We start from the raw sequence: 25,032 nt of genomic DNA, 5'->3' as shown, positions 1-25,032 counted from the left end.
CACACACACTTCAAACCATCTCCAAATTCTTGTGTGTTGTCTTTCTGCAGTACATAATCATGCCACTCTTCTACCTAAAATCATGCCAGGCCATGGCATTACCAAAATGATAAAACTCTGGAAGGCTAAGAAGCTGCCATCTCCCTGTTCAGTGTTTTCCACAATACTCACAGGCAATATGAGCATTTTATATTTCATTGGTCCTGAACTATCTGCCATTCCATGAGTAGGACATCCTTTTTCTACATTTTTGCTATTTATTCCATCTACTTATACTGAAGTTTCATTTTGTGCACTTGGTGGGTCCTGTATTCTTTTAAATCTTACCTAAGGTGTCACTCATTCTAGTTTTCTCCCATTCACTATCATGTGATCTCTCTGTCTCTCTGTATGCATATTATATATATTTAAGTTCCACTTAACAATGTATTCTAATTATTAATAACTATTTATACATCTCTGCCAATAAAATGTTGAGTCTGTTGGAGACAAGATACAATTCTTGTACGGTATCTATCCTAGCATAAACTAGGAAGAATCAGGCCTCATCCAGCCCATAATGGTGGGAATGCCTGAGGCAGCAAGGGTAGGTGAGATCAAAAACAAATGTGAATGAAGCCCAGGGCCTCATCTGGAAGTAACTGGGAAAAATTCTGGACTAAAAAACAAGTAGTCTGGCAAAAGATTGAGAGAGATCCTACATTGCAAATGTAATGACGCTCATACATTATATGGCAGTTGTTTAAAATACAGATGGTGTTTTCTGAAACACAACCAAAAAAATCTTACTTGTCAGGTACCCAGGTTAGTTTACACTGACCAGAAAGTTTATTAGAGATTAGGATGAAGAAAAGCATATAGCCAAGTGAAGTCAAATGCAATTGCTGAAATCTTTCTAGAGGTAGTTTGACTGGTTGCTGGAGAGAAAACTAAATACAATCATGCAGAACAGAAGAGGAGACGTTAAATAGAAAACAAGATGGAAAGAGGAACACAACAGAGGGAGATGATGAATGCCAGGTCTCTTTAAGGCACAGGATTGATTCTAATCCATGGACTTCAGCCAAGAGAAATTTGTTGTGTTATTGTTGTGGTTTCAAGAATAAAATCTTAGGCATCTGTATTTACAGTGTGTAATGTTTTGTATTTTTTTAAGCTGCCAACAATGTGAGTTCTACTAAAAAATACAGATGGTTAAAATCTCATGCACAGAAAGTGGTCTTTTTGTTATTGTACATGCTATGTATCTGATTCTTTATGTTCACTTTCTCCTATATTTTCCATCTCCTGACAAATACTGCTCCTCTCTTATTTGGTCATTTACATGGAATCCTATGTAAAACTCATTACATTATTTTTCATGTGTTAAATTTGTTCTATTTTCACTGTATACCAATTTTTGAGTTCCATTTTCTTGAACATATATGACAAAACTGTGTCACAGAACTTTTGGAAATTATCGAATGTAGATTTTATAAGGTAAAGAAAAAATAGGTATAATCATACCAGTCTGCATTGGAATCGTTAACTAGATTAATCAAAATTTTATATGTACTATAGTGTTTTATTTCAAAATGGAAACACTCCTTTTTCAGAACATAAGTCCAAGATTAAATATACTCAAAAGGGGTACATGACATATATGTACCTATAGTACAGAGGCAGTACATTATTTAATTGTTAGGCAGAATTGTTTAATGAATTTTAAAAAGTGATTTTAGTAATTAGAAATCAACATAGACTAAACATTAGAACTAGCTCAAAACACTTTTAATGTCTTCTAAGTTATAGTGTGTTTTTTTGTTTCGTGTTGTCCAACAAGAAGTCATACACTTGTGTATTGCAATATTTCGAAGACAGCATTTTTTACCTAATGATGATTCAAATTGTGATAGTCTGAAAAGAATGTTGTAGAAATTTACATTTGCATAGTGAACAAAGTATATTTAACATGTTATAGACAATGAAAAATTCATATGGTTTATTTTCATTATTAAAGCTACTGACCAAACAAGGAAAGCTGTAATTAATCTAATCATTACTTATTTAAAAAATTATCTTAGTATGGAGAAAATTGAAACATTTGTGTTCCAAATAGATGCATTTAATGTCTTGACCACTTTAGCATGGAATAATATAAAATGTCTGTTAGTTAAAATTTCACCAATGATATGTGTTAACATTCTTTATTTTAAATCTCATGGTTATGTAAAATCTCTAACAAGAATTTGGCAGAAGTATATTTATATATTGAAATCAGTAAGATATATGTGCATATAGATTATGGCTTATATCTGTATTTTATATTGATTATCAGGCCAAGGGCAGTGGCTCACAGTTGTAAACCCAGCACTTTGGGAGGCTAAGGTGAGTGGATCATTTGGGGTCAGGAGTTCGAGAGCAGCCTGGCTAACATGGTGAAACCCCGTCTCTACTAAAAATACAAACATTATCTGGGCGTGGTGGCAGGCGCCTGTAGCCCCAGCAACTTGGGAGGCCGAGGCAGGAGAATCACTTAAGCCTGTGAAGCGGAGGTTGCAGTGAGCCCAGATCACGCCACTGAACTCTAGCCAGGCCGTCAGAGAGAGACTCTCTCTCAAAAATAAAATAAAATAAAATGCATTGATTATCAAAATATATTCACTTTATTTAGGCTATTGACTAAATATGCTGAAGAATCACCTTGAGTTACACTCAAAGAGTGTCTCAAATCCACATTTTATGTCCGCTGGTCAGCCTGGAGCCCTTCCAAATACTTCTGCATATTCCAAATGCACATTTTTCTGGTTTTATTTCTCTTTGTGCACCGTATTTCATTGTTTCTTTCTCTCAATTTTGGCATGTACCAAATCTGGACACTCAGTGCCTTTTGTTTATTTGTACCAACTCCTCCTCTGGTCTGCCCCCAACAATAAATTACAACAAAATTTCACTGGGATTAACCATGAATGATCACCAATAGCAATATTATTTACAATAGCCAAAAAGTGGAAACAACCAAAATTCATATCTACTAGTGAATAAATAAAATGTGATATATCTGTAAAATGGCATAATACTCAACAATATAAAGGAATTAGGTAGTGATTTGTGGTACGTGATTGAATTTCAGAAACATTGTTCCAAGTGAAAGAAGCTAGGCACAAAGCACCACAAATTTTAACATTCAATTTATATAAAATGTCCAGAATAGGAAAATCTCTAGAGATGGAAATTAGATGAGTATTTGCCTAATGCTAGCTGGAGGGGAGAGGGAATAGGGGATGATAACAAGAGGATATGTTTGGGTATTTTTGGTGATGAAATATTCTAATATTGATTGTGGTGATAGTTTTATAATTGCAAATATACTGAAAAATATTGGTTGTAAACTTAACTGTCCTAATTGTGTAGTATGTGAATTACATATAAATAAAGTTGTTATAAAATGAAACCGTCAACATTTCACGTAGCCTTTTTGTTGACAGCCATCAAGACAGAGGTTTGTTTGAAGAAATGGTAGTCCAAATATTATGCACAAATGATGTAAAAATGAAAATGTAGAATCTCAGGTATTACTATGATATATTCATCCAGTCTGCAAATACAGCTCCAGACTATTTTTGGATAGCCAAAGATATCCATTAAGGTCCACTGACATTTTTGTTTGTTCATTTCGTCCCTTTTATTTACCCACCAGCATTTATCTCGGGAAAGCAAGGGTATAGATTGTAGTTTTCCACTGTCATAAAATACTTAAGTCACATACTCTAACTTTATTTCACCACATTTGCTGCTTAGAAGGCAGTAGCAACTAGAGAGAGTTTGAGTCTTAAAGTTTCTATTTTGATAACACATTGTCTGATCATAGACATATGTGCATCTTAGCTTCTGCATAGAGTGGATGAGACTAAACTACAGCTAGCTGTTAACTCTGAGTTATGTGGCTAGATGCAGAAGTTTCTCTTAATAGAGAAAGAATGTGAAGAAAGTTTACAATTAAGCATTATGTAAATTACCTGATCAAATTGTGTTTGATGGGATTTGATACCTCCATTTTACAGAAGCTTATTTTAATATTTTCTTTGCAATTTTTTTTAGCTTTAGATCCAGCTAAGGATCCATGCTTAAAGATGAAATGTAGTCGCCATAAAGTATGCATTGCTCAAGATTCTCAGACTGCAGTCTGCATTAGTCACCGGAGGCTTACACACAGGTAAACATTGTTAAATTTAATCCCACTGATAGAACAGCGCTCCTTACCAGGAATAACTGCAGAGTATAAATATTTGGCAGTGCCTGCTAATCTTTTATGCAGAGTTTTATTGAAACAGTTACAGAAGCTTAGTTAATACAATTATGATTCACTTGGGTTAAACATTGGTATCAGTCACAATTACTACAGATTATAGAATTTGAGGCATATATTATTAAATAAAGAAGGTCTTATAAAGATGATATTTAAAATGTTATATCTAGATGTTTGTGCTTTTTCAAGTTTAAGGAAGAATTAGTTTTGTTCCCTCCACATATTTTTGTTTGTGGCTATCCAAACATCTTTATTTCCCTCAGGAGAGAGTTAGAAAGTTAAAGGAGAGAAAATGATTGATGTTCATAAAAAGAGATTAAAAGTCACGAAATAGGGACTTGGGAATTGAACCCCTCAGGATGCCTTCTTTAGGGGTCACTCATATCAGTGGATACAAGTGGAGTCCTTGTATCTATTCCCTGGATGCTGAGTCACAATTTCTAAAAAAGAGGGGAGGATTTCAAGTATCTTATAACAACCAGCACTGCTTCTGTTAGACGGGCTCTGTTTTGGGAAGGCCCAGTAATTTAGAAATAGCCTGTGTAGTTTGGTGCTGAGTCTTAAAAATTTGAACACGCCGCAATCAAACGCGAATTCATTGTTTAACCGACTGAAACAAGTGGTGTATTTGTTTCCTTTATCATTTTTAAAGTTATTTTTTGAGAATACTCTTTCTCTGATAATGGACTTATGTATTGCTTTTAAATCAAATGAACAAAGAAAATTTTGCTATTTGTGTATGCTCAGAGAAAAATTGGATTTTTGGCTTTAGTGTACTTGCATATAAATTCTATTACTCAAACACACCAACAGTAAGAGAATAAGAATAAGAATATTGGAAAGTAAGAATATAAATAGCACTTCTAGGAAACAGCAAATATTTAAGTTACATTGGTGTTTCTTATAATGTAAGAGGACATACACATAACACCCTGTTGTACATGCCAAAAGGAGTAGAAGTCTTTATTTCACAATGTTAAGTCTATAGTGGCAGATTTCTAGAACCAAGGGAGGTTGATGTAACAGAGGTATGCGGGTTTGAAAATGTGTTCACTTGGGATAGAATCATGGTATATCAATAATGTACTTGTGGAATAGAGAGAGGGAGTAGGAGAAAGAAAACAACAGTTTGGTGATATAAAGAACAAAAGACTTCTTGGAAATCACAATTCTATTAAGTTAGCCTACTAGGGGAAAGCACAAACGGGTGAAGCAGTTATCAGTAACATATCCCCCATCAATCCTGACTTTGATGCTAATTTTACAGAGGGATAACAAAGCTTTGGGCCAGAAACTCATCTTTCTATTTATTTCCTTAGGATTCTAAATTTCTTGGCATTTCTATTAATCATACAAATTTAAAAATACTAGTATGTGAATGTGTGTATATTGGGGGTGAAATACAAAAAAGAAGGGTGTCAAAAGGGATTCATATATGATCTCTCACCTAAGTTACAGAGACTAAGTCAGTTTATCTCCCATAAAAGCAAAAACTGTTTTATTACAAGTTCTAGAGACCCTGGGAAAGATTTCCATGTGCAGGCATTTAACAGCTTTGAAAAGATTCACCTGCCACTTCACCCCTGGCCCCGTGAACCCAAGTCAAAGAGCAACCAAAGACGTCGCAGTTAATATCATGTCTGTGGCAGAGACACACTCGTTTTGACACTTGCTGGACACTGAAGCTAAGAGAGGTTAAAGTAACTGACTCAAGACTACAAAGGTAGAAATTTTCAGAGCTTCAATTCTAATCTGTACTGATAGACCCCAGAGCCTAAGCTTTTTACCACTATGCTGTCTCGTTACTTCTCTGACTTATTAAACGACTTAACTACAGGCAAAATTCTTTCTTAACATGATAAAGACTCAGAAACCGATAGCCAAATGTCCCTTAATATATAAAATTGAAAGATCCTTAATAGGGCACTACTGAAGCTTTGCCTTTGGTGTAATGGTGGAGAGGGTTCAGAGGGGAGACTAATATGCTTTTAGTGGGTGAATTTCAAAATGTTTTATGTAAATAGTATTTAGTCCTGTTCTATTTCTTATAGAGACCATTTATAAATTTCCATTCAATCCATGCTCTATTCAATAAATAAATCACTAGTTTCCAACAAATTGATTTTAAGATTAATATTTGTTATGCTTTATTTGCCTTGAGGATGTCAGTACATAGTGAATATTTATACAACACTTAGAGAAGAAGAGCTTTGCCAAGCACTTTGATCAATAAAAATGGTTAATATAAATAATCTAGATCTTAGATTTGAGGATTGTGTGAATTTTGGGGATGTGGTAGAGAAAGCTGGGAAAGACGGCTTAATTAATCAATTTTTGTCCATTTGCATAGTTTAGAATACAAATTGCTACCTTTTTTCCGTTTAAAGGAACAACTTATTCTTTCTTCCCTTGACCTCATAAAAGAGAAAGGAAACCTGCTGTTTCTTCCTGCAAGGGGAATAAATTTTTCAAACACGCTTTCCCGTCTCCTCTTCCCAATATATCACACTCATTTCTCCATTGCTTTAGAGTTTTAACCTTCGCATCTTATAGTGCTCACAACATTTGTAATAGTTTGTCTAGCATTGATCTCCTTCGACTGAGCTCAATGAAGGTGTCTTATTTACTACTGTGTACCCAGATCTTGAATTACTGCTCATTACGTGTTTTCTTTGGGGAGTTTAGTAAAACAGCTGCCATTTGTAAAATATTTAGGAAGAAAATTTTGACAAATAGTTTGATCAATTGAAATGGTCAGTCTAGATAATCTAGGTTTAAACATTATTTTCTTAGTGCTTTGCGTATATTTGTTGAAAATGAATTAAGAAGGGTATAGGCATCAGTCAACAAGTATGTTTCAATGGCAGAATAAATGAATGCATGATTTATCCAATAAAAGGAAAAGGAGGATTTTTAAATATTTTATTTTAAGTTCCGGGATACATGTGCAGAATGTGCAGGTTTGTTATACAGGTAAAGGTGTCCCATGGTGGTTTACTGCACCTATCAGCCTATCGCCTAGGTATTAAGCCCCGCATGCATTATCTGTTTATCTTGATGCTCTCCCTCCCGCTAACCCCCACGGACAGGCCACAGTATGTGTTGTTCCCCTCCCTGTGTCAATGTGTTCTCATTGTTCAGCTCTCACTTATAAGTGAGAATATGTGGTGTTTGGTTATCTGTTCTTGTGTTAGTTTGCTGGGATGATGGCTACCAGCTCCATCCATATCCCTGAAAGGCACATTATCTTGTTAAAGAAGGATATTTAAATGTGAAATGAGGGATGTAACAATTGGTTTTAAGAAACTAGTAGGTCCTTCACTTGGATTTGTAAATAATTGAAATAATTAGTAAATTTCTCCTTCTTTAGTGTTTTAAATAACAATAATTGTCCTCTGAAATCAGAAAAATAACATGATTAGGTGAATCATAGTTTTACTCTAGTTTTGACCACCACTGCCAGTGTAGAGGATGGTGTAAACCATCCAAACATGTGATGTTCTAAGTCATATATTTGGATATTGTCTCCAAATGGCTTTTTCTGTGAAGAACTGGTCTCAAACCAGGTGATATCTTTATTATTGTGCTAACTTTCTGTTACCATTATCATTACCAGTTAAAAGAAAATAGTACTATGAATAATGAGAAAGAACTTTAGCTGCAGCACGTTTTTCCAATATGGTAACATAACCCATTATTTTGATGTTTTAATATGAAATACATGATGGGTTTCCCAAGCTTTGAATGTGATCCACTTGTTGTATTGTTACCCTTGGGGAAAGAGCTGCAGATGCTGACAGCTGAGGGTGATTGTTTCATTGTTTTTGTATATTGTGAACAAGAAGCCCAGTGTTTTATGCTCCCTTGCTGCCTGTGCAGCTGCAGATAATTAACACTATTTCTAGATCAGTGTTGCTGGCACCAATCGATGCTGCTGATATTAAAAGAAAAAGGTTTGGCCTAATAAGACAGAGTGAGGTTGAAGAAGTTGTAGGACAAAACTAGCCATGTTAATTTCTACTTCATTTACACCGAAGGATTAAAAAAAAAAAAGAATCAATAAGGAAGTGCTTTTGACCTCCTAAGAAGGCATTATATAGAAAATGATGAAAGTAGTGTAAAATGCTACTTATCAAAAATAATTATCAAAAAAGTGAGTCCTAAAATTTATCTATTTTAACTATACAATCTTCGAATTCATGGTTTATAATGACTATTTTTAAAAGAAGATCTAAATGTATTTATATGATAACTGATTGAATACCTATGGTGTTTGTGTTTCCTTTGTTGAAATATTGAAGGCAGAAAGATTTAATTACAAAGCATAAGTTATATAGAGTTCCACAAATGTTTGTTGAACTGAATTGAACTTATCATAATCATTTAAAAATAATGCTTCTTATACTTGAGAGACATTAACTTCTATGGAATATGATTGTATTAATAATGTCTTCAGAGAGAATTAAATCCAGTATTTATTTCACACTTAATATATGCAAAACTCTTCATTAAATGCCTTAAACTGATTTAGCTTTTACAATGATGCTAATGCTTTATACTAAGCATTATTATGCCCATAACTGAGTCTCAGAGTTTCTGGGTGTTCTGCCTGAGATTAGTTCTGCAGAAGCACAATTGATAGGTATAGTTAGATAGATAGGAAGATAGGTAGATAGATAGATAGGTGATAGATAGATACAAAGTGTAGATTTCAGATTTGAAATCATGACTATCTTGTTTGCATACACATTCTTTTTCCATAATTATCAATTTTATGTATAGGAACAGATGTTTATAGATACTTAACGTTTCATAAATTTAGTTAGGATGATGAAGGTTTGCAAAATTTTTAAAAATTAATTACATTTACAAATGGTCATTGTACTTTGGATAGTGAATTAATATAACATTGATTCCTCTTCTTAAAACACAGATCATAACTAAACTTCATAGAGTTTCCTTTATGCCTGGAACTTGGTATCTGTATGCACACACACACACACACACACACACACACATACAAACATGCATATATGTGTATAATTCATTTCATCTTACAATAGTTGAAAGTAAGCTTACTTACAGTTGTTATCCCCATTTTACCTATGACAAAAGCTGAGACAGACAATTCACTTAATTTGTTCAATTGGTAGACTTGGACACGAAACCTGGCAATTGTGATTCTAGAATTTGTGCTCTTATTGTGTTTTATTGTCTTATGTTACTTATAAAGCATGTTATATAAATGAGGCATTCTTCTAAGCATTGTAGAATTGTTACTTATCTTACCACCACCCTATATTTTTAAAAAAGAAATTTCTCTATACCTGCTGCCTGATGTACTGTTTCTCAGCATGTTTTAGCCCTCATTCTTTTTTTGCTGAATATACACTTTTTAGGTTCTCCAGTTATTCTATTATCACCCTGAAGGGAGTATAGTCTCCCCTAGTTGAGAATTGCTTATAATCAGAAAATTCAACTACTTAGATTGTACATCTTAGTCAGTCAATGTGATTTGGTCAGGGTTTATATTAGGTGTTATGCATTACAAAAACAGAAAGCGTGTTTCTCACATATGAAAATAAGTCACAGGATTGACTTTATTTTTGAAGTACACAACACACCTTATCATTATTGGGATATATTTCCTCTCCAGTTGAAAATCAGGAACCTGTTGATTAAAGTCCAAAGTCCTTCTCGTGGTCCTTTATAATCTGGCCCAGGTAGCTTTAGAGCCTCCTCTGTAGTTTTCTCCCAATGGCACATTGCAGCTTTCTCACAGCAGGAAATTCATTCTGTAGAGAGCCCAGAATGTATGTCAGAGCACAAGGGGCCAGAGCCAGAATGCCTGGCTTCACAGTCTAGCCCCACTCTTCTTAGCTATGTGATCTCGGACGGGTTACTCAAGCTCTGAGTGCTTCAGATTTTTCTGCTGTAAAGTAGGTATCATACAAATGGTACTTTCTGTGATGTTTTAAGGATTAATGACTTAATGTGCAAAAACAATTAGAACTACTTCATCCATGATAGGCATTATGATAGAGTTAGCTATTACTGTCTTTTCCTAAACACGTTGTATATTTTATGATCATGGGTGTTGGTTATGGCTGTGTTTTATTTTCTCGTGAGGTGTCCTGCCCACTTGTTCCTTTGTTCTTCTGGCAGACTCCATTTCTGAGAAGGCTTTTAGCATAATGGTTAATGGTATGTAATTTGAAGCTGGACTGACTAGCTTTGAAGTCTGGCTCCATCTCCATTTCTCCAGAATGACTTTGAGCAAATTAAATTATCCCAGACTCAGTTTTCTTGTTTAAAAGATAGAGTTGATAATTATACTATGTATCTCCCTCTGTTTTTGTGAGAATTAAAGACATAATTTGCGTAAAGCACTTTTCACAATGAAAGCACTCAATAAACATTAATTATTGAGAAAGGTCTATTCAGTCTCTCCTCCCAACCCAAGGTAGAATTAAGTACTCCCGTATCTTTGTGCCCATAGCACATTAGAAATGCTTGTTAACCCACGAATATTATAGTGACTGTATATTTAATAGCTAACAGGTGAATTGTTGGGTTGCCATAGACAAAGTATTTGAGAAAATTGATTTACTCCTGTCATGATCATAGGATATGAAATTTAAGACTACCTTATACATTAAATAAAAGGAGGGGCGTGATTTTGGCAGTTGAGAAGGAAAAGAGTGGAAGCAACGAGCCATCATTGTGTTATAGAAAATATGAGACAGATGCTTAAAGAGAAATAGCATGAGGGTGGGCATACCTTTGGTGGGTTAAAGATTATTAGGGTACTTAAAATTTCAACAAATTTGCTGCCCTTAATTATTCTCTGCTTTACATCCTTTAGCACTGCCCATGTCCCCATGACCAGAGAAGAAGAGTTTTAGACCAGAAATTCCAAAATACAGGAGAAGGATTTGCATGTACTAGATGCCTCAAGGAATGTCATCTTTTATCAGTGAGCATAGCTAAGTCTTTGCATGTCCTGTCAGAGAAATTTTATTTCTCCATTGAACCTAAAGACTCCTTCTGCTTAGCAGGAACCCTCCTTGCGTTTGAAGGAGGGAAATTCTGGATCTAAGTAGAGATCCTTCACAGTTTTCACAGTTCTGTTTTCAGTATATACTGGCTTTGAAGTCTGTATAACAGATTTGTAGTGAATGTGCTTCTGTGTATACTTCTGAATCTTGTATACCAAGATTTCAGCTGTGAGAACAGGGGTTTAAATTGATGATCAGTAGAAGAGGGCAAATGGAGCAGCTAGCCACAAAAAAGGTGCACTATGACACAGGGAAAGATGAAGGCCAGTTGATGGTGTAAGGTGAACAGTGAACAGAAGGAATTGCTTCACACATAAACCATTACTCTGCCATCCAATTAGTGCTTCATGAATGTCCCCTATACAAGGAAAAGAGTATGAATTTGGGGAAAAAAAGTACAGCAAAGGAAGATGCAAATATTTCTTGGTTTCTTCTTGTTCCCCAAATAGACAAGAATCTGGTATAAATCTTTGAAGAGAAAAAATTGGATATTAATGAAGGTTACTTTTAAAGAAGTATTTTGGATTGACCTTAATATCTCTTAATCAAATATCCTTAAGAGATGAAGATTAAAATGCTCAGGTTCAAAGTAAACTTTGATCAACATTACTTAGGTTTCTGAATTGCAGGAAGGGATATATTTACACAAATATATAGTAGGTGCTTTTTATATAAAAGAAAAACCCTATTCTTTTGTCTATAAGAAAGGAAACTAGCTGCCTATTAAGAATAATGATTATTCTAGTTCTTCTAATTCTATTTCTATATTGCTTTATTATTTTGAAAGAACTGAGAAAAACTATGATCGTTTATTAGCTACACAGAAAAGAGTAGAAAATATTATACAAAGGTGGTATAAGAGATAGCAATTTTAAAACTTCTTTATTTTTAAAATTTAACACTTATGAAAACAACATGTGGATTAGGTAACAACTCTATATGATAGAAAAGATAGTACACCTTTGATTCCTTCCTCCCCGGACCACTCAGTTCCTACAGACTCCTGCGCTTCCAGGAATTATCTACACACACACCCACACACATTTACACAAACACACTTACCTCCAAATGGGAATATTTTATGCATATTTTTGTGGCTTGTTTTAACATAACATATTTTCAACATTTGCAATTCAGCAAATGGATTTTATCTCATTTCTTTAAATGGCTGTAAAGAAACCCATTACAAGACTATCCCATAATTTACTTAATACTTTATTGATGGACATTAGGGTTAGTTCTAGTTTTTCTTTGTACAACACTCTTCAGCATGTATCTTTATATACATGTGTGTGAATATTTTTGCCATCAATTCCTAGTAGTTGGATTGCTATGTCAAAAAGAAAATATGTTTAAATATTGACATATATTGTCAACCACACTCCAAAGGAGAGTGTGTCACTTTCTATACTGTAAACAATATGCTGATGCCTGTTGTTTCACCCATTTACCAGTAAAGAATATTGTTTAGATATTAGTAATTTTGTTTTCAACTGTCGTAGTTTATTTTTTATTTAAAATTGGTATGGGCTGGGCACCGGTGGCTCATGCCTGTAATCCTAGCACTTCGGGAGGCTGAGGTGGGCAGGTCACTTGAGGCCACAAGTTTGAGATGAGCCTGGCCAACATGGTGAAACCCTGTGTCTACTAAAAATACAAAAATTAGCAGCGTGTTGTGGCTCATGCCTGTAATCCCAGCTGCTCAGGAGGCTGAGGCAGGAGAAATCACTGAGCCAGGGAGGCACATATTGCAGTGAGCCGAGATCATGTCATTGCACTCCAGCCTGGGTGACAGAGGGAAACTCTGTCTCAAAACATAAATAAATAAATAAATAAATAAATAAATAAATAAACAAACAAACAAACAAAAAGTCACATCATCTTTTTTCAGTTTCAGGAATAAATGTATGTGTGTGTGCCTTTAATAATGGAGGGGCTATGTAGACACTGTTGGTGGTTTGATATCAGCCATTATCTCTAAATTGTAACATGGTGAATCATGGTAAAAAATAGTGGTGAATTAAAGGAAATTGACTATACTTATAACATTTTTTGGAACGTAAGCAATTTTTTCAAAGAAGAGGATAGTTTTAGCACAAGATAAAGAAACTTTAAAAAAGAGGCTCAACAGTGGAAAAGAAGTACTGAATCTTCAAGCTGTAACAAAATGTGCATAATTTATTTACTTTCACTGTTATTTAGACCTATTACTTTAAAGCAATTAGTACTTGATGGACAGGTGCTATAATGAACCTAATTAGTGCTTTACATGTTTCTGTTTTTGATAATCTCTTCATTAAATGAGCATTTCTTATTCTAAATATTTCTCTCTCCAGTTCATCAATTATATTTCTTAAAATTTTAGAGTATTTAATATTATCATTATTAATAATGTGATTTCCAGTGATCAATTGGAATGATTCTTGCTATGAATTCATTAATTAATTCATTTTATTTTAATCATGACATTTTAAATATTAAATCCAAACTTGCTGTTACTGAATTTTTATTAAATAATTCAACATTTGGGTAAATTATAGCTAAACCTCCTCCTAGTCAACTGTTGGCAAAGAGACAATTACATTTCTGGGTAATGGACATTAAGGGCTGGAGCATATTAATTTTTAAACTTTGTATAAAATCTTTTTTCTTGTTGTTGCCTAATGTAGATAAATAATTGGGAAATTAGTAGTCATTGCTGCTATCTTTCAGCCTGAATAATCTTTCTATTCCTCAATTCTTGCTTTATTTTACTATTTTCTTTAGATTTCTTTAAAATACTTGTAAGAACATTTTTAATGTTGGGCCTATCTAGTGTTGAAATATGGAGCTCAATTTACTTCTTACTTATTTCTGTCCTCACATTGTGATTTTGAACATGTAATTTGTACTCATTGATATTCAGTTTTGGGCAGAGAGACAGCTAGCCATAGAACAAAGGATGATGTTCCTCTTTCACAGGGTAGACTTTTTTCTGGAACGTGCCTACCAGGCTGGGTACTAGTTTCCTGCAGCTCTTCCCACTAGCCCTGAAATCTTTCTGAGATCATGGGACTACTTCTTTCTTGTCAAAACAGAACAAAAGTAATGCTTATCACTTCGGAGTTCAGATGGTTAAGATATGGGTGTGACTGCTTCCCCCCTCCCTTTCTACTTATAAGATGGAAGCAGATAATTCTGAGATCTAAGGGATGGTGTAATTACAAGATATAATGAAATTTATTTCCAGAGTCACAATAGGAATGATCATCCAAGAAATAGCCTCATTGGCCTGTTATATGAAAGAAAAATAAACTTTTGTATTAAGACACTGAACTTTTTAGATGTGTGAGTAGCCATCATTATCCTGATTAATAAATCTATTTGAAATTTACTACCAAAAAAACTTAAGAATTACATTGATGGTGGAAAAATAATAGAGGCGTGTGATGGGATCTTAGTAATTATCTCATCAAATTTTTCATTGGTTAAAAGCATAGGAGACTGTGTAAGTGTTTTGAAGAACTTGTCTACTGGGGACTAGCTGTAGATATGCTCTAACAATTGCACATAATTCATTTCCAAACGTAAACACCTATTTACTCTTACAGACAAAGCTGTAGCACACAAGACACAAAAAATACTGGAATTTCCAGATGATCATAAAAAATTACTCTAGACTATGGGGCCTCACTAAACTTAGAGGGATTTTGCCTGTTATTGAGGCATATATAAAACAGAATGTAAATTATATTAATTTAAGCCTTAGGTTCCAGATACTTAACACATAATTATTTAAGTGAGGAGTAAAGTATATTCATCTGTAGTGATATAAAGACAGCCACACAGGTCTCAGTAATAATGTGTGCGACAGAGAAACTTAGATTTTAGTCATAAGTATATTAATAAATAGACAACTCTGTGACTCTGGCAAGTCAGTTAACAGGCAACTAACTGTGGCAGCAAATAACGGGAGGCTTTGAAATCCAACAGGTCTACTGGTTTAGTGACAAAATATAAACAGCTAATACATCTGTAGGGGTGGAGTACGTTCTTTATCATTTTCGTAGGTTTCTTTCCTCCCGTTTTAGCATTAGGTGGACTGATGTGTATCTAGGGTTTGCACGTAACTAGAATAATTTTGGATCTAGAAAATTCTTTAGAGATATTGAATTCCATCCTGCATTCTAAATATAAGGTAAGGATTATCATGATTATGAAAATGATAAGGAAGAGGATTAGGTCGAGAATCATAGAACTAACAATACCTGCTTATTGATAAGAGTTTACTAAGAAATTTGTAGGTATTTTACATGTATTAATCTATTTTGTAGCTACTATTATTTTCGTCCTTTTACAGATTAAGACAATGCAACTCAGTTGATGTGAATTGAAAAGGCTATACCAGTATTAATTGCCATAGCTGGGAGTTGAATTTAGACCTGTTCAATTTCAAAGCCTCCCATTATCTGCTGCCTATGAACTCTATTATTAGTTGCCTGTGAACAGACTTATCCAGAGTCACAAAGCTGTTTATTGATTACTATATTTAAGACTAAAATCCACAAATTATTATTGAGAACTATGTGGCTGTCTTGATATCACTACAGGTAAAAATATGCTTTATTCCCAACTAGACCATTCACACTTTCTGCTAATTGTTCTGTGTCCTGAACCGGTTTATATCTCTTTTTATAAAATGCTATTGTAAAACTCTGTTTGCATTAAGCTGTATATATTGCTATCTTCCCTTCTGTTCTCAGTGGGCAAATTCAGCATTTTGTTCACAGAGAAAATAGAAAGCATCCAGTGGGGTCTTTTCTGACATTTTGCTTACTGACTTGTGCAGATATCAGTTTAATTAACACTCATGAAACACTCAGGACAGTGGCTTCTATTCTTATTGTTGCTTTTATTATTGTTACTATTATTGTTATCAACCACGACCTTTATCATCCTCTTCTATATATCCCTAATCCATCAGTTTGTGTTCTCAGCTCTAGAACCATCATTTCTTGTGTTTGTAATCCTTGCTCTAGCAATTATTGCTCTGTGTAATATTTTTAATCTTTCTGTATGTTAGCTTATTGCTTAGCATATATGAACAAATGCAAATTTCTATTTTTTTTAAAGCAAGCATACAAAAACTCCACTTCTTTTACAACATAGGAAGAGAAAATAATTCCATATCCTCTCTTTACCTCTGGTTTCCTTCTAATTCATATTGAGCAATTATGCTGCTCTTTGCACGCAAATCTTTTAGAATAATTTTGTTTTTATTTTCTTGCCTCCCATTTGCTTTTCCACCTACCACACATTATAAAAATTTCCAACAAGTTATGTAGTCCTTCTGTAAATAGAGATTTTTACCTGATCTAACTTGTGATTACTTTATTCATTAATTTGCAATGTCTATTCAGCTAAAGCAGTGAAATTACTTTTCCGCAGGGCATTGGTAACTTCTGTGTTGCCAAATTTATTGTCTAGTTTTTTGTTCTGACTTGAGATTTCTCCTGCGTTCATTTACTCAAAATTTGTTTATCATTGAACCACATATTGATCATCTATTGTGAGCCAGTAATGCATATAAGCACCTGGGTTATGGTGTTAGAAGGACAAAGAAAGCCTCTTTCACATTTTGGAGTGGAAGACAGACAATAAAGAAATCAAACAATACGCAATATAATTTAAGATAGTGATCAATGACAAGGCAGATATAGAGGTGACTGAGGGAATAGGCAGGATGACAGAGCAGTTAAGGAAACTTTCTCATTATAGATAACGTTTGAAGAATTACTTGAGTGAAAAGAAATGAGTCGTTTTCAGATATCAGGCAAGAGTGAGCCAGACACAGGGAACAGAGATTGCAAAGACCTTGTAGCAGAAACGGACTTGGCATGTTCCCATAAAACAGTAAAATGGCCAGTGTGGTTATAAGAGAAGTAAGATATCAGGTCCAAAACTGCGCAGCACTCATATCTTACAGGGCTTTGAAGCTGTGTAAAGGAGGTTTTGAATTTTATCGTAAATGTGACAGGCAAACTATGGCAGGGTTTCAGTCAAGATACAAATATGAAATGAGTTTTCTTTCCAAAGGATCACTGCAGGTGCTGTGAGAAGCAACAGTGAAATTCTAGGTCCAGCTAGTCAGAGGGTGAGGGCAGTAACACCTGGGGGAAGATTCTGGTGGTGCAAAGGGGTTGGTGAGGGTACAAGTGTACAGAATGGACAGTCAAACCAAACACTCGAGAATGAATTGGATATCTCATTTTGGTGTGTGTGCATGTGTGTGTGTTGTGGAAGAAAGTTGTGAATCTGTAATAAATAATTACAAATAGCCTGGTATTTGTTGAAATGGCGATGTAAAATCACTAAATTAAAGCTGTGTCACTGATATATCATCCTAGATATGTTATTTTACTTCTCTTCTCAGAAATTAGAGTCCCTTTTATTGCTGCCCTAGTTTTCCCACTTCACTTGGTAGTAGTGATCGCAAATTGTGAGCCTGCTTTTGTGATGATACACATAGCAGGATTCAGGAATTCTACATTCGTGTGCTGTAAAATTATAAATGGTAAGATGGCTTGGAAACACTGGGGCCTAATCCTGAGAAGGTGCAGATTTCCCAGCCAATCACCACGGACAGGCTAATGGGACACTGTGACAAGGCAATCTGTGTGATATGTGTTTCTCTTTAGCCAGAATATTTGATATCATTAGGAGTCCCATCACAATTGTATGGAATTTAAGGAGGACAGTTTCTCCAACTAAGGAAAGAGACTTTTTATAAAGTGTCTGTGTGTCAGAGTGGGGTGTGATGGGTAACACTTCAACACACTAGCATCCTTGCTATGAGTAAAAGCTCCTGTGGAAAACATGACAAAAAAGGAATTTTTAATTATGATTTTAATTTATGATTGACATAATTACATACATAAAAAGAAGAAATTCTTCAACAAGTGAAACATGATAAAATTTGACTTTGAGGTGTTTTGCTTTCCAGCATTTTACTTTGTCTATTAAACATGAAGATCTATTGAAATAATAGTATTGTAGATTTGGAAAATTTGGAAGAGTTAAGTTTGAAGTGAAATTATTTAATTTACAGTTTCTGTGATTCAAAATTTTATATATTTTGACACACTAAAAAGGGGAAAGATATGTTAAACTTTTAGAGCCTAGAGACAGAAAATATAATAATATCACCTTCACTTCATCTGTTCCTTTTGTTTGAATGTACTAAACCAAATTGGAAATGTTGATATCCTAATATTTGTATGATTACAATTTTCTATTGAGATATAAGCAGTGTCTGCTTATCTACTTTTCCCGTTTAGCTTCATAGAATAAATAATCCTTGCTCCAAGAAATGGCCTTTGTATTTCTTTTAATGTGAAAACAAAATTGCTTGCCTTCCCAACTAATTATATAATGCTGGTGTTAATCTGAGTGCAAGAAAATGTGGTTCATTATTATCATTTTATAGTCACATCCCATATTGAAACTTTGTAATATTGTAGAACAGGTTCCAAGGACTATTACTGTGATACTTTTCAATTTAAGAAATTCTAACATTGAGGACAATATTGAGTCCTGAATGTTTGCTAAAAACAGATAATGAGTACAAGTGACATGTTTTCTGTGAACAGTTTTTCTTTTAAGGGAGATGTGCACTATAACTAAAAATTGAAAATCCATTTTAATAAGGTTATTTGATGCAAATATTTCTATTGTAACCTCCATATGTTCAAAATAATGGGCCTGGAAGATTTGAATTTTTGCCTCTTCACTTGGCCAGATTAAGTCTAAACTATAGCCAGCTGATGATTTTTGCAGGCAATTTGAAAAGACCTTTCTATTCTGATTTTTATTCCAATGTTGAATTTTCATTGTGGAGGATTTCTTAGGTTCCGGTGTCAAACAATCCAAAGATACCCTCTAAGAAAATAAGCCAGAGTTCAAGTCAATTTCTTTCCCAACTTCTCTAGTGATCCAAAGATCTGATAAACATTAAGAATAATGAAATTATCAATGATAAAGAATCTTATGCCTTGGGCTTCTCTTCTGGAAGCTAAAGTATCTCACCGTTTAAATGTAGACACTTCTGGGGCCATATTCTGAATGGCTCCTTGCTAGCAATTTCCCCGTGTTCTTCCAAGCCAAACTCACTTTGGTTATAAAGACCATGTAATGAACTAAAAGCGTGATCATTAAAGACAAGAGTTAAAAAATTATTGTTACGAAACAAAATGATTACAGAGGACAAATTAATTTTTAAATTAAACTTTAAAATGGATACTGTATATACATTTCATGGTCTGTAGTTAATTGTGTAGAAAACATTGCTGCTAAGGGGCAAAAAGGAAGAAACCAAGAATGTTGAACTGTCCTAGAAGAGAGAAGAATTTTATTTTATGCATCATTCAGGACATGTATGCACCTTGAGAATGAACTCTTACCTTGTCCCTGTTTATTCAGTTTCTGCTGTTGTGATAATCTGCAATCTCTCCCTCATAAAAGAGAAATCTAACTCTGTTAACACCCCTGCTGTTGATCCTTATGCCACGAGTTTTTTAAATGGAGGAGCATATCAACAAACAATACAACTCCCAGTATTTTCTTATAAATTTATTACAAAGCACTTAAAAGAGTCAGTATTAATGTTTGACTAATTCAAAAGCTGATTAAATTTTTCAGCTACAAGAGGAAGAAAAAGTCAACTTTTGTTGAGATCAAGCTATATGGTTTATCAAATTACATATTTGATATTGTATTGTTTTCGATGTTTTATATCCTAATTCCTAATTTGCCTTGGTTCTTACTAGATTCTGGAAAGCCATACAACCTTGCTCTTTAATCTGGTAAATTATCAGTATAAAGATGAATAAACTATTGAGGAAAATATAAAAGATATTGCATAATTTTAAAAGAATTTAAGTGCATTTGTGGTGTTAAATTTATAAGAAGTACCCTTCCCTAGGTAGAGATAGAGTTGCTTCAAACAATTTGTATTATTCTTTTTAAACATAATGGTCTGAAGAATGATTAGCATATTGATGAAGGCGATATTATTTTTTAGTTTTTCTAAAATAAGCCACAACTGCATTACAAGTATTTCCGTGATGCATGGTCTTTTCTTTCTCTTGTTTTACTATATTGAAGTAAATAGGAAAAAGATTTTCAACTCAGTACATATGTATTAAGTACCTACTATGTGTAAGACATAGTATTACCCATTGTAGAAAATTCAAATTAATAATGAAGGCTACTGTACTCTTTCTTTTCAGTCAGCATTAATTCAATTGAGAGATGACTACATAATTCCACATAGGGGCAATATACATTTTTCAGGAGCTCTATGATTTGAATATTTTATTTTATATTTAATTAAGACATTATTATACATATATCATGCTAACATATTAATCACATCAGATTTTATTATTTCTTTGTGTCGAGAGCATTCAAAATCCTCTTTTCTAGCTATTGAAAAATATACACTAAATTATTAACTATAGCCATCATATGCAGCTATAGAACATTAGAATTTATTTCTCCTATCTAGAAGTAATTTTGTTTCTGTTAACCTCTCCCTTTGGAGAAACACGGATGAGCCCAGAGGACATTACATTAAGTGAAAAAAGTCAAGGAACAAGAAGGTAAATATGACATGTTATCACTCATATGTAGAAGCTAACAAAGTTGAGGTCATAGAAGAAGATAGTAGAACTATGACTATTAAAGTCTGAAAAGATTGGGAGGAGTGAAGATAATATTCATTTAAATATAAATATAAAATAATTGTAAACAAGTAAATAATAGGTTTCAATTTTATGAAGTCCTGTGCTATGCTATGTGTCAGAAACAAGCAGAGAAGAGAAAAGCAAAAACTGGCAAGATTAAAATTAGTAGTCATTAAAATTGTCTCTTTTCAACTACACCATCGTTTAGTTTTCCTCCTTTGGGTATAGACTCAATACTACGTGGAAAAAGTCCTGAAAGTTAATGATTGCATTATTAAAATGCAAATACATTTTATATATTATATAGTTGTATGTATAGTATATAGTCGTACAATATAGTTGTACAATTCTTCCTTGCTAACAATATCTCCACTTATACTCATTGAACAATTACCTCAGGAAAGAACTTGGGGAAGAGGGGTTGATAAATCACAAATATCTCCCCTTATCCTTATCTATAATTGACTACTTTCCTAGTTCCTGGGAATGCATTATTTAAGTGCAAGTATGGCCTCAAAATATAGGGCCACTATGTTCTTAACAAATGGTCTAAAAATAAATATGGCTTGAGTTTTACATGTTATATTTCTACTCATTTTAACTTTAAGGGGACTCAAAGGTATAGTTCTTTTCAATGTGTATAGAAATATAAACATAATAAAAAAACCAAACTGCATTTTCTCTATTTAGTAAAATTCATAATTTATTTGATTTTATTTATATGGATAACCCTAAAAGGTTATTTTCACCTATAGGAGTTATTTATTTTTTATTTATTTTATTTATTTATTTTTGAGACAGAGTCTTGCTCTGTTGCCCAGGCTGGAATGCAGTGGTGTGATCTTGGCTCACTGCAAGCTCCACCTCCCGAGTTCATGCCATTCTCCCGCTTCAGCCTCCCAAGTAGCTGGGACTACAGGCGCCCACCACCACGTCCATAGGAGTTATTTTTAATGCATTTATTATTATGTGAGATTACAAAATATGTGTTCTGATTTTTCTACATAAATGATGGATAAAAGAGACATAAAGTGATCAAAAGACAGTTTTGCATTATCAGTAAACTCTGTATTGATGGTATGGTATATCTTCCACTATACTGATGGCGGCAGCAGCCCGTCTGGAGCAGCCACTGTGAAGACACTGGCTGCAACACGGAAGGCATGGCTGGGGTCACATGCTCCATGGAGCCAGAGGGGAGTTAGGAACAGGTGAGAGAGCCTGGCCCCCTACTGGGTCAGCAGGGTGGGAGCGCTGTGCTCCTGGGCACAGCTACAGCCAGCCAACTGCAGCTCCAGACCCAGGCATTTCTGCACTCTGGGGACCCAGAAGCCCCCCTATTCCTACAGTCTCAGAAGTGCCTGCTCCCACTTCCTGCCCTTTCCCCACTCTGGCATCTGCTCTGTGGTGGGGCAAAGTTGCTGAGTGTGTGTAAGCTGAGGGTGGTGCTGACACACCGGTCTCCCCACCTCAGCCCCCACCAGAGTTTGGGTGTTGACCAGCATGGGACGGAGGCCAGGGGTGCTGAGGCCAGCTTGTGCAGGCCAGCAGGCTCCCCTTGGTGTAGACAGCCAGGGTGCCATGGATGACATGATTGATGGATGGCAGGAGTCAGACAGGTCCCTGGTGAAACCCCTCTTTCAAGCCGTGAATGACCTGAAGCCTGGGAGCCAGACTGCTGGTTCTGAATGAAGTTGGTGGACAGGAGCAAGAATTATGGTACTTTTTCCAGGCCTGCCCATGGACCGATCAGCATGCACTTCCTCCCTTCTAAGCCCATAAAAACCCTGGACTCAGCCAGACTCACACAAACATCGGGACTACCAGCTACAGAAGGAGCTACCCACGTTGGGTCTCTTCAACTTGTTGGGATGACTTGCCTGCAGAAAGGAGCTACCCATTCCAGGTCTCCTACCCTCTGAGAGCTGGACACTCATTGGGATCTCCTTCCTGCAGAAAGGAGCTACTCACTCCAGTTCTCCTCTTGGCTGAGAGCTGGACACTTGCTGGGATGACCTGCCTGTGGATAGGAGCTTCCATTCTCCTCTCTGCTGAGGGCTACACTCATCAGGATGATCTGCCTGCAGAAAGGAGCTACCCACCATGGGTCTTCTCTCTGGTGAAAGCTGGACACTCATTGGAATGCCCTTCCTGTGGAAAGGAGCTGCCCACTATGGGTCTCCTCTGGGCTGAAAGCTGGACACTTGTTGGAACGACCTGCCTACAGAAAGGAGCTATGCACTTCAGGTCTCCTGAGAGCAGTTCTGTTGCTCAATAAAGCTCCTCTCTGCCTTGCTCACCCTCCAGTTTTCCATGTACCTCATTCTTCCTGGACCGGGGCAAGAACTTGGGACCTGCCAAATGGTGGAACTGAAAGAGCTTTAACACAAACAGGGCTAAAAACACATCCCCTCCCCCACTCACCATATTATGGGTTACAGGAAGGAGAGAAGAGCTGTGGCCATTCTGGGAGCCCAGATGTAGGGGCTTCCCCAGCAGGGCTGTGATACCCTCTTTGGAGCTTTGTGGTTTCTAGTGGCTCCAAGCTTCTAAGCATCGCCACATTCCCCTCACACAGGTGCCTACAGCAGAAGCTGCTTGCGGTACATCTGATCCAGCCATTGGCTTGCATGGAGCCAGCGCCTGTGCCAGAGCCTGGAGCTGCCCACCCTGCTGCAGCTGCTGGTCTGCCTAGCTGTGCACAGTGGTCGGACTCCATGCTTGCTCATGCAAGCACCCTGCACCCCTCTGCTCCTGGCTTGCCCTTGGCAGGTGTGGGATCTTGGCTAGCAGCATGAGCCAAGCACAGCCTGTCAGGCTGAGTGGGTGGAACAAGCCCAGTGGGCCCAAGCAAAACTTGGGCAAAGGCTGGTACCACCAGTCACAGAGGTTTCATGCTGGAAAAGTGACACCCAAAGGATCCTGTGATACTTGTGAGCTCTCAATTGACATAATCAAGCAAATTCTTGGTAATGGAGAAAGATTAAAGAAGATATTGTTGTATCTCTTCATTCATTTATTCAACAATGATTTATTATCTGCAATATGCCAGATATTCTAGGCATGCCAGATACATTAATGAATAAAAGAGATGTACATATTGCTGTCCTGCAGGATAAAGTCTGATATGTTTTTCTTCAAGTGAAGAATAGATATATAAATACAGTATAAAATGACTGCTGTGAAGTTCACCATGAAAATGAAGTTGGTATGATACCCAAATTGGCAGACTTGTCAGGTCTCTGAAGGTATGCCATCAAAGCATGAACACAGGGAACTAAATGGAAGTCATCAGGCAAGACACAGAAAGAAGAGTGAGGCAGAGGAAACAGCTTGTGCAAAGGTGCTAAGGAAGGAAAGAATGTGACATGTTTGAGGAACTGAAGGGAAGGGGAGCAAGAATCTAGAGCTCCATTTTGAACATGTTAAATTTAAAAAGCTCATGTGGTAACCAGTAAAGATGTGAAGTAAAGTGGGTGGGAGGCTACAGTTATCACAAGAGCTCAGCCTAGAGATAGATTTCAACACATCAATAATATTAAAACTCATGGAAATTGATGAGAACATTTAAGGAGAGATTGAAGACAAAAAAAGAGAATTGATCCCTGAGAAATTCAAACTCTTTAGGGGTAGGCATTGAGGAAGAGTCTACAAAAGAGACAGGAAGGAAAAACTAGTGAAGTAGGAAGATGATAAGAAGTCCCTGGTGTAACAAGAGCCAAGCACAATTGTAAGGTGAAGGGGGTTGTTGGCTGTTGTTGTTCTGCACAGAAGTAAAAAGAGATAATTACAGAAAAAAATAACCACTGAATTTGGCAATCTGGAATTGGTATTCAGAGCAGAACAGATGGAGGAGTGAAGAGAAAATAGGATATTAGAAATTAGGTTTTGGGGAAAAAACGATGGAAATGTCTCATTAAAAATCAAGGAGTTTTTGTACTGTTTTATGTTCTTTTATTGTAGG

At 35.6% G+C, this 25,032-nt stretch overlaps 1 protein-coding gene across 6 annotated transcripts in view; it reads left to right on the top strand.

Annotated features, from left to right (window-relative positions):
* SPOCK3 (SPARC (osteonectin), cwcv and kazal like domains proteoglycan 3) overlaps positions 1–25,032 on the top strand; it is a 501,843-nt gene that overhangs the window by 262,032 nt on the left and 214,779 nt on the right. For all 6 annotated transcript variants that reach the window (XM_058436862.1, XM_058436863.1, XM_032148876.2 and 3 more), the window contains one exon: positions 4,081–4,195. In XM_058436862.1, the coding sequence (XP_058292845.1) occupies positions 4,081–4,195 (115 nt within the window). The remainder of the gene's footprint in view (positions 1–4,080; positions 4,196–25,032) is intronic.

Source organism: Hylobates moloch, unplaced genomic scaffold (genome assembly GCF_009828535.3).
Source record: "Hylobates moloch isolate HMO894 unplaced genomic scaffold, HMol_V3 SCAFFOLD_3, whole genome shotgun sequence".
Classification (NCBI taxonomy): domain Eukaryota; kingdom Metazoa; phylum Chordata; class Mammalia; order Primates; family Hylobatidae; genus Hylobates; species Hylobates moloch.
This window is presented reverse-complemented; position numbering and strand designations above follow the sequence as displayed.